Genomic DNA, 23,830 nt, shown 5'->3' with positions numbered 1-23,830 from the left:
TTTTTTGTTGTATATGAAACAAACAGCTTGGTTCGATAGTGGCAGTGTGATCATTTCGGATCTATGATATGGAAAGATCACTGCCTTGCTTTCCCATGCAAAACAAGAGAAGACTGGGATTTTGAGCAACCAGTATTCCTTCACTGTAGCCTTTTTTATCCGGTAGCATGCTTTGCCGGCTTCTCCACGAGAAGCTGCCTGCAGAGCTGCCTGTTGTGCTTCTCAGAGGGAAAGTTCTAGAAATGAGGCGGCAGGGTGTGCTCATGGATTCTCTCCAGGCAGGGTGAGGTTCCCCACAGAGTCCGCTCAGGAGAGGGGCTTGAGGACAGCCGGCGGCCCCATCCCCAGGGCCCTCGTTCCCAGGAGGAAATCTTCCTCTCCGCGCCAGCAGTGGAAATGTCCACCCGATCTAAGAGAATGTTGCATAGTGTCTAACTTCAAGCACCTCTCTTTACACGCTTGGGCCCCAACATCTTTTCCATCTGCCCTTCTAGTATACCATAGACTCTCTCTCTCTCCCTCCCTCTCTCCCTGTATCTCTCTCTCCTTCCCTCCCCCCACCTTTCTCCTCTCTCCTGTTCAATTTATAATGGCATCATGGATTCCCCCACATCTCACCTCCACCAGACCGGCTTTCAGCCGCTCAGCCTTCGTGTCTGGCTTCGTGGCCACTTTCATGAGGGCTTCCCTAAGCACCTGCTACCTCACCGAGCTTCTTTCCTCTGAGCGCTCCTAAAAGCCTACGGCTTCTATCTCACGCCATACTTGAACTATGTGTCTTTTCGGCCTTTACAAACATATCTCCGGCATAGGTTAAGCCCTCAATGAAAAAGTATTAAATGAATGAATGAATGAATGTATGTATGAGTGAATGTACGACACAATGGAATACCTCTAATGGTGGCTGGCTATGCAGGGTCGATGTTCTCCTCGAGCCTCCCATTCAAAGCTGTCTTCTTGCCCTCCCCAAAGCAACAGGAGCTGTAGTTCCGCAATGCTTTGCACCTGTCCACGCCCCCACCAGAGCCCTCAGTGGATCCTATCACCTCACAAGGCGGGTCTTCCTTGAGCCCCCTCCGAGTGGGGACTGGGCCTCCTACTTCCGAGCTCCTTTCCAGCACAGACCGAAGTGACGTGGCAAGTCCTGTGGATATGAAAAGCCAGCTTCTTTCTGTTCCACCTTTTCTCGGCCTCGTGGCGCTCTGTCTTCTTTCAGCCTGCACTGAGGTATGCACGTGCCTCTAGAGGAACTTCCAGCTCCTATCTGCTCCTCCTCTGTGTTTATTCTGGTTCGTCAACAACAAGTTCCAAATAATCGCAGTGTTAGTAACTTTTATTTCTAACTAGTGTTAGGAAATGTCACAAAACGTACAAGAAAGAAAATAAATAAATAAATAAAAACGATGCTGAGAATAAAGACATACTGGGCCATAATCTTGACAGGCAATATTTCTTTTATAATTTTTATAACTGATAATAGAATGCCTCCTGTATTATTATACATATACATATTATGTGTATATTTATATAGATATAGTTATATATATATATCTGCACTTTAATAGAAAGAGACATAAAAAAGCCATTTTCAAGTGAGTCATGACACATAATACATGACACTCTTATTTACAATACAGAGATGTACTTTCTACAGGATCATAGCAGATGCTCAGAGGCCAAGGTGGTTTACAAAGATAGCAGGACACCCCTATCCAAAAAGAGGGGCACGGGGCAACTGGACATTTATTGCCATTAGTTCTTACTATGTCCAGACCGCAGAGGGAAGGTAAAAATGGCATCTGGTTATTGGAAAAGGTAAAGGCCATTGGATTCATCCATCACCCCCGGTGATACGGTCTTTCACATGACCAGAGAATGACAGAATGCTGCTGAGGGGAACTGGAAACACAACGCGAAATGCACTCCTCAGAGGGGCCGTGCTCCACACGCGATCAGAAAGGAGCGGCTGCCACAAGCCCACGGCTCCGCAGAGTGCACAAACACTCGTCTAAATCAGGGAGAATGGGATCCAGAGTTGCCCAACTAGGAAACCAACTTTTACTCAGCCCAGCATCACTGTGTAGGAGCAGTCAAAGACTTACTCAGCAACTCAGAGAGACTCCCCATAGGCAAACCTCAGTGTTCAGCTAAGAACGTAAGGAACTCTCAGAAAAGACCCATGAAAAACCGGAAATCCACTGTGGGGGTGTCTCCCCGGGAATGACATTCCCAACCTCCACCAGCACCATTACAGATGCATGGAAAATCCACGCGTTTCCTCTGCTGCAAAGTTGTCTGTGGAGACTTCGTTCTTATGTTCTGAACTTCAGTGTGAATTGGAGGGATGAGCCCAGATTCACGTGGTATCATTACCCTGATATCCGTGACCTGGAGCCATGCTGCAAGGTGCCTGGAGCTGGTGAGTTTCTGCACACAGAACGAACTTTCTAGAGGAAAAGCATGGGCTTCCATTGCCATTCCTTGACACAACTAAATGACTCGTCCTTCTGTCTCGTGTGTGTACAGCGCAGTCAGTCTCTGGGACTACACTCAACACCGTGGTAACTTTCAGAACATCCATTGGAATCCACTGACCCATAAGAGTGTATGTTGTCTTCAGGCTGCCTTTTGTTCTCTAATCTCATCTCATTCTTATCCCTATGACTGACCAGTCTTAATGGATGGTGACCTTTCCTAGCCCTTTATTTTCCTAAGGCAAAAAGACATCTCTATTGGTAGATAACCAGCACCCTGCTGAGAGCTCTCCTGAGGATTTTCCCTGGCACACTTCCATTTAGATATCTTTCTTTTTCCATGGAGAGGGGCAGCTGGCCATGTTCATCGTTTGGCATTTTTGCGATTGCATTCAACACTCCCACGGCACTTCTTAGGAAGTGTACCATTGGCGAGTTCACACATTCATGCACGAATCCCCAGGTTCCTTCTGCGAGTACACAGTCTCACTCCATTTTCCCTGCTGCACACTGAGATCTAAGCAATCACAAAAACAATTCGTAGACCTGACTATGCATAGAAAAGGTGTGAGAAAGGAGGCAACGAAAGTTGCTCCGTACATTCCCTGTAGCTGGTTTGGTTCGTAACAAGCAATCATTTTGCGTGTATATACCGATAAATCCCTTACCTTATTTCTCCTTACCTCAAGTCACCCCACCCACTGCTGTTATCAAATAAAATGGGGTTTTACCACACATTTCTGTGTCCCTTGCTTAGAACACATGAAGCGAGAATGACAATATGGATATCACATTTTTTTCTGAACAAGTGGCACATTTGACTCTATGGAGGATTCTATTTACACAAATATGTTCCATTTCTGCACAGTGGGTAACCTGAGTTCTGAAATGCTTATCTGCACTTAATGTAACCAAAATGATAAAGCTATGAGCTAGTAACATATTAGACAAAGCTACTTCAATGGGAGCCATCTTTCTCTGAGCAGTGTTTTTAACAGGCGGGCTCACCAATTCTAAGGATTCTGTATTTTTATCTTCCCTATCGTTCTTAGAAAGCTTCTTGATTGAGACTCCAGGAGGCCAGGCAAATTCAGGCAAAATGTGTTGTGTTGGACACTATTCATTCACCTTTCCCCAACTGTCTGAAACAAAAGCACCTCATTGCATCGTCCCACCCCTGCCTTCCATCCCTCCACGCCGCCATCCAGCCAGCCAGCCGCCCTCCTGCCGCTCCACCCTGCAACGCCGAAGTCTGTGAAAGGGTGTGGTAGCTAAAGAGCTCAATGGGTGAGAAACGTGTCCGGAGTGACCGCAGGCCAGCTCCCCCACAGCCGCTACTTGAAATAGTTGAGTCCCGCCACCAAGAAAAACTTCTCCAGGAAAAGTTCTGAATCCAGCACCGCGATGTGAGCGGCGCGGCCGATCAAGGTGTTGGCAGTGTTGGGCAGGGCGTGGAACACATTGTGTCGGATCAAAGAGCAGTCCTTGGCTTCCACCAGCGGGCCCAGGAGATTGTTGATCATTTCTGCGTAAACTGGCCCTGGAAGAAGGGAAGAAGGATATGAAGGCCTGGGCAGAAGTCACGAGAAGCATCTAGAGAGCAAGACTCTTCGTGTTCACCAAGGGCAGAGTGAGGACCTCAGAGGGGGGCTGTCCTCTCTAAGGAGGGCCAGGAGGAGGAGGAGGAAGACATCAGAAAGGACACTCAAACCCCACATTGGGGTCTCATTGGGGGAGATTACTGGGGACTGGAGCCATGGCTCTACAGATCTGCAGAAGCAAATACCGGCCGACGCCAGGTCTCCCATGAGTCAAGTGGCCCGCCGCTGGCCCCTCTGGTTCTGAGCGCCAAGGAGGGGGAGGAAGAGATTGTAGGGTACAGGGTGGTGGTTGTGCTTTATCTTTATACTTGAACATCGGAGTTGATGATCCTTTCTACCTGAAAATTAACCGGACTATGATCTTACATCGGGCACGGGGCTGGGGGCAGCTCTGACAGCCACATAGAGAGGAGTCATTAGTAATGAACGACTGTGCACACTGAGGCTGTGGTTCATACCACCGGGGCCCGTGTTCTTCCTGCCTGGCAGCTCGGGTCACGGTAACTGCTGAATCGTGTAGGGACGTCTTCCGGCATGACCCTGAAGGCTGGGATACTTTATTGCCTCACTGGGGCGATACTCCAAATACTATGACCTGGTTCATAAGGTGAGTCTAACGGCCCGCATTGTACAGAGCTCCTTGCTGAGTTCAGCAGCTGACTGGCCATGCTGCGGACTTCCCTCCACACCCCCTCTGCTTTCCTTTCCCCCAGTGGCACCCAAAAGCAGACACCATTTCCGGGTCTGCTCTCCTGGGCTAGGAAGGGCCACAAAGTTCACCACAGAGCCAGGAGCTGCTCTTGTCTTCTGTCTCCTTCCTCAAAGTCTTGGTAAAAGCTTTGAGGCGGAGAAGGTAGAAAGGTTAATGGAAATAACTGGGAATTTGATCATTTAAAAATAAAATCTGAGTCTTCATCTTGTGAGGAAAAGGAACTAGTTAAAAGATAAAATCCCCCTCCGGCTCCCGCCCCCCACCCCGCCCCGCCACCCCATGTCCATTGCTGTTTGAGAATCTTGGTTATTGCGATCACTATGGAGATGCTGAAAGGTTATGAGCTCTAAAAATTTTACAGGAATTCTGCTTGTTTCATAAAGGAAATGGACACCAGTCCAAAGTCCACACAAAAGCAGTAAGGAACATCAACTCTGCGTCGCGGGCTGGGCGGATGGCTGTCCTTGGAAAAGGATGCTGGGAAAACCAGGGGACTGTAAGAATACTACACCGACGTTGCCAAGCAACTGACACAGAAGCACCTGATGGTTATGTCACCGTCAGAATGTGTTCAAATGACGTGTGCAATGAGGGCCAATAGACCATGACAAAAATAAAACTAAAACAGACCAAGTCACTCCGAATTGACTGAGTGAACCAAAGCATGTTCAACCTCGAGGTAATTCTCAACAATGCTTTTACACATACATTGCATACCCTTCATTATTTTTCTTACCGAAAACACTATTTTTATCTTGACTAACTCTTGGGGCGACGTGACACTTTAGTAGCTACATTAGAAAGTAAGTTAGAGAAGAGAGGGAGGCATTTCATTTCATCTGGGTGGTATTGAAATAGATAGCGGTGTGAGAATGAAGGGAGGGGTGAAACAATCAGGACCCAATGCGCTCATAAATTTGTATGTTCTATTGAAATTCCTTTGTACAACTACTTAAAGATACTTATTTTTTTTTCATGTTGGGAAACAGGACCATCAGTACGTATAAAACAAAACACATACATCAATACGAACTAAACACCATGTCGAACCGTTCCATTTGTCTTAGCGGCTCAACCAAGTGACCATTTTTGAAAGCATGACAGAAAACGTGGACTTGGGGAGAGATGGCACCATTGTGCTCACGACGCCTGACAAGACGCTATCGTGTGTCAGCACGGCGTGAAGAAGAACAGGTCCTGTGACACGCGGAACCTCCTTCACCTCAGCCGCCGGCCACCTCGGGAAGAGTGTAACGTGGAAAGCCCTCCAAAGCCCTCTAGGGGGTGGCGATTTCCCGTTCTGGAGGCCAAGAGCCCACTCCAGACCTCAAGCCTCCGTATGGCCTTGAGCTCTTCCCCGGGAGACTGGAGAAAGGGTGCCTTCCTCAGTGGCCACTGGGCAGGACGTGAGCTCGGCACGGTGAGCTAAGGGTTTCTGGTACCCTCCCCTCCTCCTGGATGGCGCGGAGGGGGGAGGGCAGACACACAGCCCCACGGTTCGACAAACACACGACTGCTTATCCTACCAAGGGAGAACCGGAGGCAACCGCCCAGAGCGGGGCATGCTCCGAGACGCAGGCTGCGCTTCCCCCCCCTCCCCCCCACCGGCGGGCCGCAATCGGCGCCGTGGGTTCCGTGATCGAGGGCTCCCTTTCGACGGGCACGGCGGCCTACCTGTGTGTCTGTCTTTGAGGGCCGTCTTGCACATTTCGATCCGGGCCGAGTGGAAGGGCACGTAACGATCTTGGGGAGAAGCCACCAGGACAACGTTTTTAAAATACTGCAATCCTGCAAGAAGCCAGGAGAGGGGGCTTTTTTGGCCGAGGTAACTCGGCTGGCGAGCTGGGGTGTCACCAAACACCCCAGGGAAGGCCCGAGGGGTGGAGACCCCCAGCCAGGCACCTTCCACGCTTCGGAAGGAAAGGAAACTCTGCTCTTGTTATCCGTGGACGCCAGGGAGGGCCACAGCGCGCTGATCGGAACAGTGAGAACGACATACACGTGACTCGCAAGGAAGGCAACATAAAACCCATCACCTCCGTGGGCTGGGGAATCTGAGATGTCTGTGAGGAAGGAAATCAGAAGCTCCTGGTCTTCCTTCCTCTTCCTCACTATTCCTTACTTCTAGCCCCACTGGGTCAGCCTGGAAGTCCCTTCCCCGAGTCCAGCCTCGCCCCGATGCATCTGTCTGCTCCCAACGAGGAGACCGAGGGAACCTTCCAAACCCGACACCGCAGTGCCGCCCTCAGCCATGACGGCGTAGCCTCAGGGAAGCGGAGAGGAAGCTCCGTGGACCTCAGGACCACCCTCCTTCTCCTCCCCAGCACTGCCGGGCCCAAGAGCCACCGCCGCGCTCAGATCAGCCTCCCTCCACTGTGGGGGAACCCTTGCACCCAAGACAAGCCAGTCTGCATCACCGTCTATGGGGGGGGAGCGGAATAAGGCGACTACCCTGTAAGACCACCCTAGCTTGCGAGCCCCCCACGACTGGCCGTAGCTGCGGCCTCACTGGCCAACACACCACTGTCAAACTTCTCCCTTCTGCCCAATCCTGCCCTGCCATCTTCTTCCCCCCCCCCCCAACCAAGGATGGCTCGCCATGTCCCCCTTAATATCCCGAGGCACAGGGTGGGCACGGAAATGCTGGGGGGTGCTCTGCCAGGGTCACCTTCCTGTGGGAGTGCGGGTATCAACCAGTACTCACAGAAAGAGGGAACCCCTTTCTGGACCAGCAGACCAGGGGAAGGCCCGGCCAGGAGCACCCAATTGATCTGCTCGCCAGTGGCTCCGTACCCTTCCCGGACACAGACACCCATGATCCATGGGGACCGCTGCCTCTGCGGCCACGGCCGCGATACCGGCAGGGCCGCCCCTGCTCCCAGTTCTGACTTCCACCCCGCAGCCCGTCGGGCCTGTGTGCCACGTCTCACTTCCTCCCGGCTGAGCCCCCAGGACTGCACGCGGAGAGCGCTGTCCCAGGGGGTCTCATCTCCCAAGCACGGATGCAGAAGGCTGCACCCACCCACCTGTTTTTTGGCTTAGCTGGTAGAGGAAACACTTGCGCAAGTCGGCATTATCCCTGAAGGTCAATTGCAAAAGGGACCCGGACTTCTTCAGTTTCTGCATGAGCCACAGGCCTAGCAAGACAAGAACCATAAAGTGAAGACCTGAGACAAAGCAGAGCAGCGGAAGAAGACCGCCATTCACTTCCAAAGAGGAGAGCAGGGGGCATTTTGGCAAATGTTTGGGAAGTCCAAGGTTCATTCATTCCTGCTGGTAAAATGACCCCGCAGGATGGTACAGCAGGACCGGGTATCTGTCAATTACTCTTCACACCATTGCCACCTGCTTCTGCAAAAGGAGTTGGAGGACGAGTCTCCAAGAGAAGCGTGTGTAAGCACGTTCCTAGGAGCGGCCGACCCTCCCCACGGCTGGCAGCCTGGGGAGCTCTCTGCCTCCTAACCTTCCACCCACACCCTCGCCCGCCCTAGCACACAGGTGAAGCTGTCAGAGGCAGCTCAACGCTTCGAGCCAGAAGGCAGCACGGCCTCGACTCTCTTGAACCCTGCAGGTCTGTTAGCTACTTCCTTTTCCCTTCGCCTGCTTAATCTTCAATGATTCTATGATGGAAGTGCGCAGACACCTTCTCACAGACACATACACATATGCACAGAGAGGTGCCTTTTACCTACGTGTAGTATTGTTATGTATAGACAGGTGCACGTTTGTGAATGAATGAGAGAGAGTAAGAGAAAGAGAGAGAGAGGATAAATCAGCCCTTTGCATCTGTGGGTTCCATATCTGAAGATTCAATAAACCAAAAATAAAATGAAAATGTAATGGCTGTATCTGTGAAGAACATGTACAGATGTTATTTCTTCACACTGTTTCCTAAACAATCTACTGTAGCAATACTCTCATAGTATTTGCTTTGTATTAGATATTATAAGCAATCCGAAAAGCGATTGAAAGCATACAGATTGGATACGTAGGTGACGCGCAGGTGCCGTGTCGTGCCACTTTCTATAACAGACACACGAACCCTCCGGTCCTGAATCCTTGAACCCCTGAGGTCTCTGGAGCGGGCCCCGGAGCCAAGCAATTCTCAACAGATGCTCAGGCACGTCTGCATGCTAAGACATATATGCATGCCCTAAGCACACGCGTGTAGACACAAGCACGCACGCGTGGCGGCGTCCACTTTCTAGTAAGTAAACTCAGTACCACAGAAGAAATGTCTGACTTCCTAAGTATCTTTCTCAGCCCTGGGCCACAGGCTTCTCACGGACACCGCCTGGGCCAAAGCCCCTACGTCTCCATCCCGTTACCGGCCATGCCAATCATTTCCTAACAGAACCTGGGCACACCAGCTTCCTGTTCTCAGAGCTTTGAAGACAGTCACCATCTCAGAAAACGTGTGTGGTAGTAACCTCCCTCGGCTCGCAGACGAACGGGCCCTCCTTCTTTCTTTTTTTTTTTTTCTCAAAAATGAAACACGACTGCGTTTTGTGGCTTTAATGCCTTTTGCAAACAAAACGTTGTCATCCTCGCACAAGTATTTTCATGTAAATCTTACAAACTTAAAGCGAACAGCATTCCCTCCTGGGGAGGAACGCGTTCTGAGAAGAGAAGATGGCGTGAGCATCCAATACCAGTCCCACGGCAGATCTGACACTAGCAGAGCATTCATCTTGTTCCACTTGGGGTAAACACACAGAGTATTCTAACATCAGATGGTGAGTAGCCCGAGCTCTGTACACAGTCGGTTGCCCCATTCTCTCGTTCCTTCGTACCCCCCACACTTTGAGTTGCTGAGAAAGCCCCAACCGCGGTGCAGCAGCCATTCATAGCTCCTTTCTGCGCCGAGGAAAGCTGCCCATCTCAGTCTGTGCAGCTGACTACCCAGGACGGCCTTGAGGTGCATGTTAAACCCTCGGGGCATGCCGGGGGTCACGGCGGGCGAGCGTACCAGCGCAGGCCTCTTCCCGGCATTCCACGCGGGAGGGAGCTCAAAGCCGCAGGCTGCCGGGCAGAAGTCCCGGGATGAACGCGGAGGGCCGGTGTAGCTGCAGACCCCTTACCTGTGCTGACCAGGGTGCTGTTGTTGTACAGAGTCCCCAGGTGAGGCCCGGACAGCGACAGGAAGGTGTGGAGCTTGTTGAGGTAATACCGGAAGCGGGGCCTGGTGAGGACCGAGCGGATGATGATGTTGCCCAGCGAATGGCCGATGAAGCTGGTCAAGGACAGGAAGGACGCCCGTGAGGGGGCGGGCGGACGGCGTGGGCCAGCCGCCCCCCGCCCCCCCCGGATGGCACCTGAGGCCTCAGCACCGTCCGCCTCCCCCGGAATGCAGGGGGGACTGGACCGTGCCAGCTCCTCCTCCTCGCCAGAGTTTTCCGGACTCTCTTGTGAGTGGCAGCTCTGTGCCGTGAGGTCAGGGAGAAGTGTGGGCTGTACACACACACACACACACACACACACACACGCACACACTATATCGATGGAGAGACCTTTGTTCTGTTCCTCCACCAAGACCTGCCAAGCTATCCTGCTTCTCACTTGCCCATGGGTCCAACATAGCACTACTTTCCATGACATACTCACTGACACCCTGCAACATGAGACGTATCCTGCACCCCCTCCTCTCCCGATAAACATCACCCCAGCACAGAACAGACGTGCGTGTCAGTCTACAAAACTGCACTGCTTACTCCTGTCCTCTCACTCTTACTGACCCTCTCTAGACCTCATTTGTGGGGGAAAAAAAGCAGTTATATGCTACCTCTAAAGTCTAAACAGGATGCTGCTTCGAGAGCTTAACTCTATGTCAACATATCCGTATGCTCAAAATATAGAAGCTACTTCCCTTCGTGTCAGTCATTAACATTTTTAGCTCAGGCTGGGAATGTGGCTTAGCAGTGGAGTGCTTGCTAGCATGCATGAAGCCCTGGGTTCGATTCCTCAGCACCACATAAACAGAAAAGGCCAGAAGTGGCGCTGTGGCTCAACTGGCAGAGTGCTAGCCTTGAGCAAAAGGAAGCCAGGGACACCATTCAGGCCCTGAGTTCAAGCCCCAGGACTGGTAAATATGTGTGTACACACACACACACACACACACACACACACACACACACATCAAGTTATTTATTATTGGATAAGGACAAAATTATCTCTGATAGAAGCCCTCTTATTGGGAAGGAAATTCACTCAACTCGCAGTTGCAGCTTCTTAGTACTAGTCTAATTAATAGATGAGCAAACAGGTTCAGAGGTATTAAAAGTTTGCAAAAGATTACACATCTGGTAGAACGTAAATTCATGAGACTTAGAATAGGAATTCAAACCTGGTGATTTTTGAGTTAAGTTTAGTACAAAATGGTTATTCACCACACACAAGTATGACTGACACGTTAACCACCATTGATGCTCAGTTACTCCTGCCTAAAAGGAACCAAATTCATTAAAATCACAGAATACCCATGTGGTTCCCATGGCATCATAACCAGCACTGCAAACACTCAAAAGAAAATCACCCCTTTCCCCCCTCATCATTAACTACCTGTGGTTTCCTTTTACCTAATTCGGGATATGGAGAGATTGTACAACTGAATGTGTTGAATGATTTCATCCAGTAACCGATCCGTCATGGTATCGAAGTCTGCGAATGTGTCCATCTGGAAGAAGAGAAAGGGAAAGGGTGTCGGGAGAAGGCGTGGCCCAGGTCGGGCTCTGTGCAGAGCTCATCTTCCTTAGATGGTATGTGGCGTTCTGGGGGCGTGTCTCAGCTGGACACTGGGGTCATGTGGGTTGGGTCCGACTACAGATCAGGGCCCTCGTGTGGAAGCAGGGTAGCTGACGTCTCCGGGTAGCTCATCCCACTTCACAGGCTTGGGAACAGACTCTCGCTTCCTCATGTTCTAGCTGAGCCAGGACTCACAGCGGCATGGGAAGCCCCTGCCCTCCGCCCGTCGGAGCCGTGAGGTCGCGCTAGGCTAGGCTGCCAGGTCCCATCGAGGGAGCTAACGTCGGCTACACAGGCGAGCTTCAAGCCAGCTGTGTCTCCACGGCGCCCCCCCTCTGCCTCTTGGCTGTGTGCGCTACGTGGCCTTGAACACAGGAGGCGCCAGAGAAAAGGAGACCGAATGAAGTGCCAACGAGTCGCCAGTGAGCTGGCGCTTTCCTGAGTGTGAGGGCGGATGAGTCTCTGTGCCACTGCCATTTCCAGTGGTCACTGGATTGTTGACTTGAAAAGCGATTCTATTCCCCAAGGCGTACCCAGGTCTTGTCCCTCTTAAGTCCCTGTGATGCAGTGATTGCCACATCCCGCCAGCCTGGATTCACCTCGGGGTCTTTGACACCGGCACCTCTTTAGGACGCTTGGTTCCACCTTCTACCTCTGCCCCCAAAGCAGCCGCCGTACCCCAACCCCTTCCAGCACACAGATAGGAGCAGCCCTGCCCTGACTGAGGACCCACAGATGCCCGAAAGGTTGCTGCACGCGGCTGCCGCTCCCCCTGACACAGCCCTCCGAAGGAGCGGATGCTCACGCCCGCCTCCGTGTGGTCAGTACAAACCCCATATCCCCTCCTGAAGGAAGGAGGTCCGCTCTCTCCCGGCCCCGCTTCTACCCGGCTGCCCGCACTTGCTCAAGGTGCACTCCCACATCAGGCTGGAGACTCTTGCCATCCCAGTGTTTGCACTGCCATACCTGATTCTTTTCAGACATCAGGAAATCCAGCTTTCCTCCGGGGAGCCCCAGTTCTATGAACGTCTTCACCAGCCGGAGATCTGCACTGTTTCCTAAAACAGGAACGAGAACCCCCACCCAAGTCCCACGGTGAATCGGAGAAAAGGCGCCCCAAGGGGCTGCTTTCTCCCCCTCTCCCGCTCCCCACTGGATGGTTCTAGTTGCTTTTTAAGCCAACCATAAAAGCAAATAAAACAAGCCCAGCCTCTGCTCCCCTGAGCCGCACAGATGCACACAGAGGCAGGTCCTTCCTGGTGTCCCCCTCAGGAGAATCACAGCCACCGGACTCTGTGCTTCCCCGTGGCCAGGGAACACTGTGCAGGAACAGCTGGAAGCCCACCAGGCCTCCGTCCTCAGCCAACCCTGCTTCCCCAGGGCATTTGACCTGCTACTGAACAACGTGACACCAACAAACCTCCTCCTAAGATGATCCAGTCCTGCCCCTGGCAGGAAATTAGCGAGGGCCCTGGATAGAGCCGTCACAGAGCCATGAGTGCAGTCAGAAGCTAGCTAGCTAGAGTAAGAAATCTCCACTGGGCAGGCGGGTCATAGAAAACCACCTTGGTTGGTGTGGTGGCACGTGGCTATAATCCCAGCTAAGAGAATTCTAGTCCAAGGCCTACCCTGAGGAGCGGGGTAGGTTGGGGGGTGGGGTGGTGAGCCCTATCTGAAAAACAACTAAAGCACAAAACCGCTAGTGGCCAGGGCTCAAGGGGCAGAGTGCCCACCTAGCAAGTGTGAGGTCCCGAGTTTCAAATCCCAGTACTGCAAAAAATAAATTAAAAAAAAAATAAAGCTCCTTGGAAGCTTAAGAAGAGGGGCAGAGGAAAGAAAAGTTATTCATTCCAGGCTGCTTCTAATCGCATGAGCATGAATAAGGCAGAGAATATATTCCTGAGACGATAATAATAATCACATAGAAAACAGATTTGATATAACAAAATGCTTCTTTTTTTTTAAAATCTGTGCCATTCCTGGTGCTTAAACTCAGGGCTTGCAGCGCTGTCTCTGAATTATTTTGCTCAAGGCTAGGGCTCTACCCCCTGAGCCACAGCTCCGTGTCGAGCTTATTTTTGGGGTGTTTAAGTGCAGATCAGAGTCTGGCGGACTTTCCTGCCCAAGCTGGCTTCAGACTCCAGAGTAGTTAGCATTCCAACTGTGAGCCACCGACTCCTGTCCCAAACAGCTTCTCAAGCACAAAATGTATGCAGGTCTTGGGGTTTCGTTCTACCCAAGTGAATTTTTTGGCCTATTCTTTTTCAACTGAATCCTTTGGGGCTGGAAGTTAGAAGCTACTTGTTAGATATCTAAGTTACCTTCTTTACCGTGTGAGCGAACCCCCCCCACCCCCGGGGGGCAGAGAGTGTCTACAGTCAGAGTGAAATGACAACTCATTTTATATCATTCCCCATGAAGTGACCCAATGATTCCAAACACTGTGAAAGAACCACCTGGAATCTGGGAGTGGCCCTAATCTTCAGGGATAACCCAATACAAACTTCCCACACTACGTTAATTCATTCACTTAGGTATTTCAACTACCCAAGAGATACATTTTTTTCTTCTTTTGAGACAAAGCCATGTCATTTTTCCTACGTTTCCATAGCAACACCTTCTGTATTTGCTATCTGATCCTATTTTAAAGTAAATGTAAATTAATTTATAAACAGTATGAATTGTAGGTGATAGAAAAATTCAAAACGGAGCCAGGCACCAGTGACTCACGCCTGTCATCCTTGCTACTCAGGAGATTTGAGGACTGTGGTTCAAAGCCAGCCCAAGCAGGAAAGTCGGTGAGACTCTCCTCTCCACGTAACCACCAGAAAACCAGAAGTGGTGCTGTGGCTCAGGTGGTAGAGCGCAAGCCTTGAGCGGAAGAGCTCAGGCCCCATGACTGATAAAAATAAAGTAAAAACGTCAGAAAGGGGACGCATCGGAACTCACCATCCAAGCCGTGGACACAGACGACGAGATGAATGCCTTCCTCCAGGTTTTCCTCCTCTTCCTCTGGTGGGAAATACGGGATGTCAGAAGCGAGTACAGTTAAGTCACTGTACAGAAAGCCTTCAATCTTCAGTTCCTTTTTAAATTTTTCTTTGGCCTGATAGAAACTGGAGAACACACTAATTAATCACAAGCCAAGCCACGCATGGCACGCCGGGCGAGACACGGGTGGGGCTGGTGTGAAATCGTGACGCAGATCCACGGGCTAAGTGTCGGCTTGGTGACAAATGTCACCTGTCAGACGGTGGGGAGAGGCCCACAGCCTCTCCCGCAGCCTGGCCTGTGCTTTTGACCCCTTCCCCGCCCCAGCAGCACCTCCTCTGCTCTTGGCCACGCCCAGTGCACATATGCGGATCTGCAGGCCTGCATGTCTTCTCCACCTGCCCACCAGGGGCCGGGCCTGGCCTGGCTACCTGTGAAGATGCAGCCCTACACACAGACTGGGGCATTGAAATCTCTTCTGACTCAAGTCAGAACCCTGGCATCGTCACCTGCTGTTTCCTACTAGTTGGACGCCTCACGCGTGAAATGTTTAGGACCAGAAGGGCTTGGGATTTCACGTTCTTTTTGGTTTTTCCTCTTCTGGATTTGGAGTATGTACATAGACATAATGAGGTATCCTGGGAATGAGCCTCAAGTCTAAATATGAAATCAAGTCTTCGCTTCCCGTAGGCCTGCTACCTATAGCCTACGGATAGTTTTATGTGGTATTTTAAACAGGTTTTGTGGTATGATGTTCTGCAGTCCTGGTATCGTTTCAGAGCTCCAAGGGTTATGGATTTCAAGAATACGGGCTGCGGGGAGAGGTGAGTGGTACTGTCCTCTTTTGGCGTGAGTAAGGTCTTCTTGGGTTGGATCTCCAGCATAAATTAATTAACTGGTAAGGTTTGGATTTTGGAACGTCTCTGATTTAGAATTTTTACTTTAAGGATATTACGATCATTAGCCGTATCATCATCATCACCAGCTCCACAAATACCACCACCACCACCATCATCATTACCACTACTGATGTTTTCATTTTTCCAGCATGTCCTCTTGCCTAAGAAGCTGGTGTAGCCATGGTTCCCACTTACATTCTTTTACCTTTCGGCTCCACAGAGCCCAGGAAAGCTACCAACCACATCTATCCAGTCATCACTCCCTGCCTACATCAGTCCCACCCTCAGACCGTCACCTCATCAACGGTCAAGGCACCTGTAGCAAGGCATTGGACAGTGTCTACTTGTACTTGTGCAAGTTATGACAAGCATCACAGGTGAAATCTCATTAAGGGAAAAATCATGAGCATAGAGAGCTATTACTACTGTGGACGGCAGGAGAGGGGCCGGAGCTATTCTGATGAAATGATGCCATTATAAACGCAGTCAAATGCTTCTAAGAGAAGTCAACAACCGTAAAGAGAGCTTAGAAAGCAAATCCACTACGCCAACCCTGTACTGCAAAGGCTTCTTTTTTAAAAAAAAAATAATAATAAAAGAAGAAGTCACGATTCTATTCATAGGGAACTTGTATATCACAATTAAAACCGAGCAATCTGTAGGAGTCCATCTTTCCTTGATTTAAATCATATATAGATTCTGGTACCGCCACACATTGGATGGCTACAGGAATATGATGCAGACATAGATCGATCCACTCTGGAAGATATTTCTGAAGTATTATTAAGCTTGGGGGAAAATTGTATTTAGGGTCTGTCAGAATAACCCTGTTTGTTATTTTAAATAAGCATAAAATACATATATGACGAATAGTGGCATATTCCGTTTCTGGATGGGGAGTGACTGGTTTCTGGGTCATCATTACCTCCTGACACTACTCGGCATTTCTGACTTGTGTAACGGGCCTATGGTCCTTCACTCGCCCTCCTAACGAGCCCCCCCACCCCCCCACCTCCGCGTCCGCATGGTGTTTGGCGGGGAGGAGAGGAGTCACCTGGACATGGTTTGGCTGACGTCCTGGTCCAGCCGGCCGGCGTGGGTGGAGACCACTCCGAAGGAGCCCAGGGGCTGGTGCGTGATGGGCGCCGTCGGGGGGGTCTGCTTGGACGGGAGGCCGGCCCGGGCCGGGGTCTCCTTGGGCACAGACGAGAAGGGGAGACAGGTGGCCGTGCACGACACCGACAGGTTGACCACCTCCACGGCCTTCAGGCTGTCCAGGGCGAAGCTCTCGGCCGGGCTCAGCTGGGGCCCCTTCAGCTCCGGCGTCCGCCAGGCCGGAGGCTCCAGCTCCGCGGGGGACGGGGCGGCCCCGGCGTGGTCAGCGGCGGCGGGGGCGAGGCTTCGCCGGCCCCGGGGGGCGCCGGGGCTGCGGTGGGGCCCCTCGGAGCCGCCCGGCAGGCGGGATGGAGAGCCGGGGCCGGGGCCGTGCGTCCCCGCGTCCCCAGCGAAGCCTCCCCGGGCCCGGGCGGCGGCGGCGGCGGCGGCGGCCTGGTCCTCCTCCTCCTCCTCCTCCTGGACGGCGGCGGCGGCGTCCTCCCCGTCGGGGCTGCTGATCTGCGGCGCGGACGCCGACTTGGTGAGCGTGGTGAGCGCCAGCTCGCGCTCCTCGTCCTCGAAGGGCAGCGAGCTGATGGAGGAGAGCGAGGCCTGCATGGCGCTGGGCAGGCTGCCGTGGCTGCCCGCTCGGCCCCCCGCGCCGCCCTCCAGCGAGCGCCGGTGCCGCGCGCGCCGCCGCCCCGCCCGCGGCCAGGCCTCGCGCTCGCCGGGCAGCTCCAGCGCCCGGCCCCGCGCCGCCGCCTCCGACCAGGCCACCGAGCTGGGCTCGCTCTCGATGCCCGAGTCCGAGATGAGGGACGAAGACCGCTGCATGGCCCCGGACAGCGCCCACGGCTCCTCCCGCTCGTCGGGGGGCGGCTCCTTCGGCGGGGCGCACGGCTCCCGGGGGGCGCACCCCGGGGGCGCGCAGGGCTCGGCCGCCGCCGGGCTGAGCTTCAGGCTCAGCGGCAGCTGCTTGCCCTCCGAGGGCTCCTCTTTGGGGATGGCTGCTCTGGGGTGGCTCCCGCCCGCTCCCACCTTGCCCGGCGGCCCGGTCCTGGGGGGGCCCTGGGTCTCGTGGGGAGCGCCCCCGGGGGCCTGCGCCTGCTGGGGCTCGGCCCTCGGGTGGGGCTCATTGCCCGATGGCACGCCCGTGTCCGCGGAGGTCAGCGCTGGGCCCCGCGCGTCCTCCTCCTCCACCGCCCCGGGGCGCCGCGGGGGCCCGGCCCGGCCCTCGTCCCTGGGCACGCCCGCCGTGGCCTGGAATTCACCGATGGTCAGGTAGATCTGGGACTCGGAGCACACGTCCGCCCGGCCGCCCGGGGCCCCGCGCCCGCCGCCGGCCTTCGGGCAGCTCGCACTCTCTCCATCCGAGTTCCCGTGGGGCGCTCGGGCCGCGGGCGGCGCCAAGTCCTCTGGAAAAGGCGGCTTCCCTTCCTTTTCTTTCAGATCCGTTATTGCAGGACTCGCGGCTGGAACGTCAAAATTAGGGTAAAGACTCAAATGATGCCCTGCGGGAAAAGAGAAGATCGAAAAACAGGTGTTATCCCCCCAAAAGAGCACGCTGCCATGCCAATGGGTGAGAAATCCCTGCACTCGCAGCAGCAGACGGCGAGGAGAGGAAGTGGACTCAAGGATTGCTGCCACTACGTGTGCATAAGGAAGATGTGTTGTTGCATTATCACACTCCTGGGTTGCAGGACTGAAATGTCTGTCTGTTAATACCTGGAAGGGAAGAAGACTGGAAGGCAATCTACAACAAGACTGGACAGTGGCGATATTAAAGATTCTAATCATGGGGTTTTACTTCTTTTTTTTTCCTCCCACACCAATGCTTCAGACATTCTGTAAACGATGAAGATATATACATATGTGTATGCATGCATGCATACCTAGATTATACACACCCCCCGCCACCCGTGTAGACACGGGTGGGTGAGTGTGTACCTGTGCGCACATGCACGCGTACACACACACACACACACACACACACACACACACACCACTGAAGGGCATGTTCTGTGTTAACCTTGTCTGATGGAATATTCTGTAGGAAGCAGAATGTAGTAGCCCGGTATGCACTTTGGCTGTCATACACAGAGTGACCACTAGATGGCGGGGCGCTGCTGAAAACCAGGTACACAGATGCAAGTTGCACTGTCCTTGGAAAGTCTCCTAGAGTCCATCACTGAGAGGCTGGGTACTTAGCCCTGCAGCTTAAAATCTCTCACAGGGAAGATGGCAACGCAGAGCGCCCAGGCCAAGTCAGCTTCGATTGTTGGCTTATGGCCACATCCTTCATAAATGGTATTGATAAATATGCTTTCTCCCTGTGCCTCAGTTTATCTGAAATGGTTTGTGATGCTGTTTGCAGGACTGAGGAGATAAAGCACTCAGGCTTGTGGCTTAAGGACCTGGCATTTTCTTGTCCTTGTTAGTTTCCATTGTCAAGCAGAGGGAGAAGAGAGAGATGAAGGACCCCCCCACCCCCTCCAGCCTGTCCACCTAGGAGTTCATGAGCAAAGTGTGACGCCGTCTACAGACACAGACACAAACGAAGCACAGAAACAACTGTTCTTTCCTCATGGAAAAGAGCCATCCCTCCAAGAACCCACAGTTTCACGGCCTACTTTGCAGAGCACTTTTGATGGCTGCTGACGTAAAACAAGCACTTCTCAGGAAGCTGAGCCCAATGCTACTACAGGAAAAGTGTTAGGACCGCTTTTCCCTCTTTTAGTGATACCGTGATGTAAACTCAGGGCTTTGGGCTTGCTGGACGGGTGCTCTACCCCTTGAGCTACACCTCCAGCCCTCAGTTGCTGCAGTTATTTTTCAGGTCTTGTGTTTTTTTGCCTGGGATGTACCTTACACCAGGACCCTCCTACGCCTAGATGGACTGCAGATGCGTGCCATTGCACCTGGTCCCTAATGATGGGTCGGGATGGGATCTGGCTAATGTTTTTTTTTTTGCAAGGGTTGGCCCCAAATCCCCTTCCAAGTAGCTGGAATTACAGGTGCAAGCCACTGCACGAGACTTCCAATCTGACTTCATGGTTGACATGCACAATAGAGAGAAGATCTTCATCTAATCTTAATCAGTCCTGGGGCCTTGTACATGAATGTGTGCACATGCACGCACACACAAACACACACACACTCATAAGGAGACAGGGAATTGTGATTCTATTCATTGCAGAATAGTAACAGGTCCTAGGCATGATTCCACCTAGAAGAGGTCAAGGAAGAAATCTGTAGCTGGTCTTTGGTTAGATGGATTTTTGTGTGGGCACCAGGGGCTGGATGGAAGCCTTGCTGATTGTGTTCTCACTGTCATGGATGTAACACACGCAGGTGCTGCCTGCAGAGCCTGATCCTTGAACCTTTCCACAACAGCAAAAGCAGACCGACCTGTCACCGGGCAGTCCACGTATCTGTCCTCGAAGATGACGGGGAGAGTGCTCCAGTCGCCGTCAATGTCCAGGCACTCCGCGGGCAGCGGGGGCATGCTGGTGAGGTACTCCGAGCTCCGGATGTCCAGGGAAAGCTGGCTGTGGCTCTGGATCCTGCAGAGCACACGAGAAGCTGAAGGACTCGGAACATGTCCTGCCATCCCTCTAACGCCAGGACAGCATTCACATTCCCATCCGAGGCTGGCAATGGTTCTGTCCCTGCAACCACGCCCTTCTCTCAGCTGAAAAGGCCTGGACAGGCTGCTTTGTGTGAGAACTGGTTCCAACCCAGGCATCAGCAGCTGTGGAGGTGAATCTACCTGAACAGCTCCCCCCCACCTCCCTCCCCCAGTCCTGGGGCTTGAACTCAGAGCCTGGGCGCTGTCCCTGAGCTCTCTTGGCTCAAGGCTAGTGCCCTACCACTTTGAGCCACAGCGCCCCTTCTGGGTTGTTTTTTTTTTTTTTTTTTTGTGGTTAATTAGTGTCTCACAGATTTTCCTGCCTGGGCTGGCTTCAAACCATGATCCTCAAGTCTCAGCCTCCTGAGTAGCTAGGATGACAGGTGTGAGCCACCAGCCCCAGGCTAAACAGTTTTTGTTTTTTTTCTAATTGACTCTTTTTGTGGGATGTGGGATCTTACAACCAGAATACAAGTTCCTGCAATTCAGGAACCATACTTCTTATTGGCTTCTACGTGTAGGACTTAGGAAATGACCATATTTATTCTCTACATACTGAACAATTTTCTATCGATACAAATTCAATTCTAGAGTTTGGAATAGTCACTATTTCTCATTGCAAGATGAGCTAAGGATGGGTGGGGTTGGAAGAGATGAGGGGAGGATGATAGAAAGGTGACATTGATCGGCATGCATTGCACATACCAAGTGGCATTTTGAATTGAAACCACTTTGTACAACTTCCTCAAGATAATAAAAAATAAAATTCCGTGTTCTTTTTAGGATAAGATAAAGAATGGTTCTTTTTCTTAAATCTTTCCACAGAGATTTTTAACCTTGGGAAGCAAAAGACATATTAATGTTCCATGTTTTTTATAAAACAATTCATTCCCTTCCCCCCCCCCAAGGGAAGAAAGGGTAATATAGGGTTGTTGGTTTGGGAGAATCTAGCATGCCCACATGCCTGTCTGTCTATCTGTCTGTCTGTGGCTCTTGTGGAGCAGCCTGAACTCTGGAAGTTCACAGCTACAGAACTCCGCACAGGGCTGGCACAACCTCGACCTCTTTAACCAATTTTCTCATCAGCAGATGGCAGGAAGTAGAGACACACAAATGTTCTTTAGTGTAACACTTCCAATAAAACCCATACTAAGTGTGCATATGACATGCACATAAACTTATTGTATTAAATGTGTATGTTTTATTTCCTTCTATTTCAATTGGATCTTAATTCATCAAAGTCTATTAAAAGAACTTTGCTTCTTCAAAGACCAGATGGGTCTACTACAACTCCTTAAGTCTTTGAATATTTGATACTTCAATGTTTCCTGAGTATTTCACGGGATTTTGCTTCAGTCAGCTCTGTCTTTCATATTACCAAAGGCATCTGGAACTTAAGAGTGTGATTTGTAGTGTATTTAGGAGCATGGAGACGCGGAGGATTGAACTTGAATCTGGGTCTGTAACCTACAGAGCCACAGGAAAGGCCCCGGCTGAGCACGGCCTTGCAGCACAGTGGGACAAGTGTGGGAAAGTCGGGTCTGAGCTGTGTGTTACCCAGAATCTTCTCCTTCTAGAATGCAGATTCCTAGGCTCAGGGCTCAGTCACTCACATGATTGCTTAGCACGTGATCTGAAGATGGCTAAAGGTGTCCAGGGCACGTGGGAGCCCTGGCCCGTCTGCGACTGCAGAAACCGAGAAGGGTCTCATCCAAGACGCTGTGGGAGATGCCAGGCCCGGCCACAGGAGTGGACGGGCTTCGGTGCCAGCCAGCCTCACGAGGAAGTTGCCCTGCCCAGCTCAGGCTCGGAGCACAGCACCCCAGCTTCCTGGACGAAGAGGCAGGGTGGGGCACGACGCTGGCAGAACTGCGGCTTTGTGATTATCTTCATTTGGAGATCAGGTTTGGTTTAAGGAGATGTGAGTGGGTTGCCGTGCGTCCAAAGGGTGGTGGTGGCTGATGGTGGGCGCCATTTTGCCTGTATTCGGAATGCATCACGGTTATACTTCTCGATGCTTCTGCTTGAAGAACACCTCCAGAGGCTTGCTTGGCATCTGGTCGAGTGATTGGCATGTCCCAGCTGTGTCTGTGCGGGGAGACTGGGGTGTAAGCTGGTGGGTGGACTGGAGATCCACTGTCAGTGAGCACCTCCAATCACCTGCTGCAGCATACAGATGGAAATCCTACCGGGTTCCGGTGGCTCACGCCTAGAATCCTAGCTCCCCTGGAGGCTGAGAGCTGACACTTGCTGTGTGAGGCCAGCCCAGGTAGGAAAGTACAGGAGACTCTTATCTCTAATAAAATATCAAAAAAGCCAGAAATGGAAGAGTGGAAGAGTAATAGCCTTGAGGTAAAAAGTTCAAGGAGAGAGCTCAGGCCCCGAGTTCAAGTCCTAGGACCAGTACATACATTAAAAATAAAAAACAGAAGTCCATTTCTTTTTCTGGAGGTAGGATGTTCATTTGTCTTTTGTCCTTGGATATCAGAACCCTGAGTTCTCAAGGTATTTGGGAACCTGGGGCTCTCCGATCTTTGGCCTTGGGATGAGGACTCCACCACCAGCTTTCCTCACCCTGAAATCCGCAGACAGGTAGAGTCACGCTTCCACAGTCCCTGGCTCTCGAGCCTGTGCCGTCGGTGATCCCACCTCCCACGGAAACCCCTTCTCCTCGGCCTTTCCATGTTACCTGCTGTGCCTGTCCTTCTGGAGGGCCCTCCGTAAGATTAGGAGTTATCAGGCGATAACTAATGGGAGACAACAGGAGAGGCGTCTCCTAGAAAGGGACTCTCTTGTGCAGCAAAGGCGAGGACAGGAAGAGGGCCCCTTCCATCCCTGATGAAAGCATTCCTGTGGCCCCTCGCCATGCTTCGATTTTTTTTCACCCCACCCAGCACCTTCTAGAGTATTATATAATATACAGATTCTTCTTTATAATAGGGAGACTGGCAGCACCAAGCTCATAGGGTAAACGTGAACATCAAATGAGCCAATGCAGAAAACTAGCTGGGTCATTTCTTCCCCCAACAGCCTTCGTAGGCTGCTAGCACCACGCAGGCGGGTAAAACACCTACTGTGTTCAAGCCCCGAGTCCATAGCCTCTTGTAGAATCAAGACTTTTTGAAAAGTGAACGTTACAATCCGGTCACGGAAAACCTGAATGGTCAAAGTAACATCTCAGTGACCCGGTCACAGAAATGAAGGCTTCACGATGGGTCTCCGTCGGCTTTCCCCATTTCCTGCAAGTTACTTCGTGAGATGAGACAGAGAGGCGGGACCGCCAAGCACAGCCCGGCCACTGACTCACGGAACACCTTGCCAACACGTTGCTACAGTGACAAATGGCGGCAAGACACTGTGCGCGTGCCATGACCGGCTGGTGGAAACACCCTCCCAGAGACACAAACACAGAAGGACCGTCGCAGCAAACACTCCTCACTCCCACCTGTCCAGTCATGTCCAGTCCTGTCCGCGCCCGTTGCACTTATAAAGTTCTGTCCCAAGCCTACGAGGCTGATGCCACAGTCCACAACGCAGGGGTGAACTACCGTTGAAGTAATGCGAGCAAGCTTGGGCCAGAACGAGCGGGGTCTTGACAAGGGAGACAGGCCCGGGCCGCCCGTCATCTCCACTTGTCCACCCCAATCTGAATGTGGGGCACCCTCTGACGTGAGAACAGGAGGACTCGG

At 52.1% G+C, this 23,830-nt stretch overlaps 1 protein-coding gene across 1 annotated transcript in view; it reads right to left on the bottom strand.

Moving 5' to 3' along the window:
* Positions 1-3,808: 3,808 nt before the first annotated feature.
* The window catches only part of Fam135b (family with sequence similarity 135 member B), a 124,111-nt gene continuing 104,089 nt past the window's right edge, over positions 3,809-23,830 (bottom strand). Inside the window, exons 11-20 of the mRNA XM_048359258.1 lie at positions 19,922-20,076; positions 16,997-18,024; positions 16,473-16,858; positions 14,478-14,644; positions 12,495-12,586; positions 11,363-11,460; positions 9,869-10,020; positions 7,814-7,924; positions 6,462-6,575; positions 3,809-4,014 (exon numbers count right to left, since the gene is read on the bottom strand). Of these exons, the coding sequence (XP_048215215.1) occupies positions 3,809-4,014; positions 6,462-6,575; positions 7,814-7,924; positions 9,869-10,020; positions 11,363-11,460; positions 12,495-12,586; positions 14,478-14,644; positions 16,473-16,858; positions 16,997-18,024; positions 19,922-20,076 (2,509 nt within the window). The remainder of the gene's footprint in view (positions 4,015-6,461; positions 6,576-7,813; positions 7,925-9,868; positions 10,021-11,362; positions 11,461-12,494; positions 12,587-14,477; positions 14,645-16,472; positions 16,859-16,996; positions 18,025-19,921; positions 20,077-23,830) is intronic.

Source organism: Perognathus longimembris, chromosome 12 (assembly GCF_023159225.1).
Source record: "Perognathus longimembris pacificus isolate PPM17 chromosome 12, ASM2315922v1, whole genome shotgun sequence".
Taxonomy (NCBI): Eukaryota; Metazoa; Chordata; class Mammalia; order Rodentia; family Heteromyidae; genus Perognathus; species Perognathus longimembris.
The sequence above is the reverse complement of the archived record's forward strand: the minus strand, read 5'-3'. Positions and strand labels throughout refer to the sequence as shown.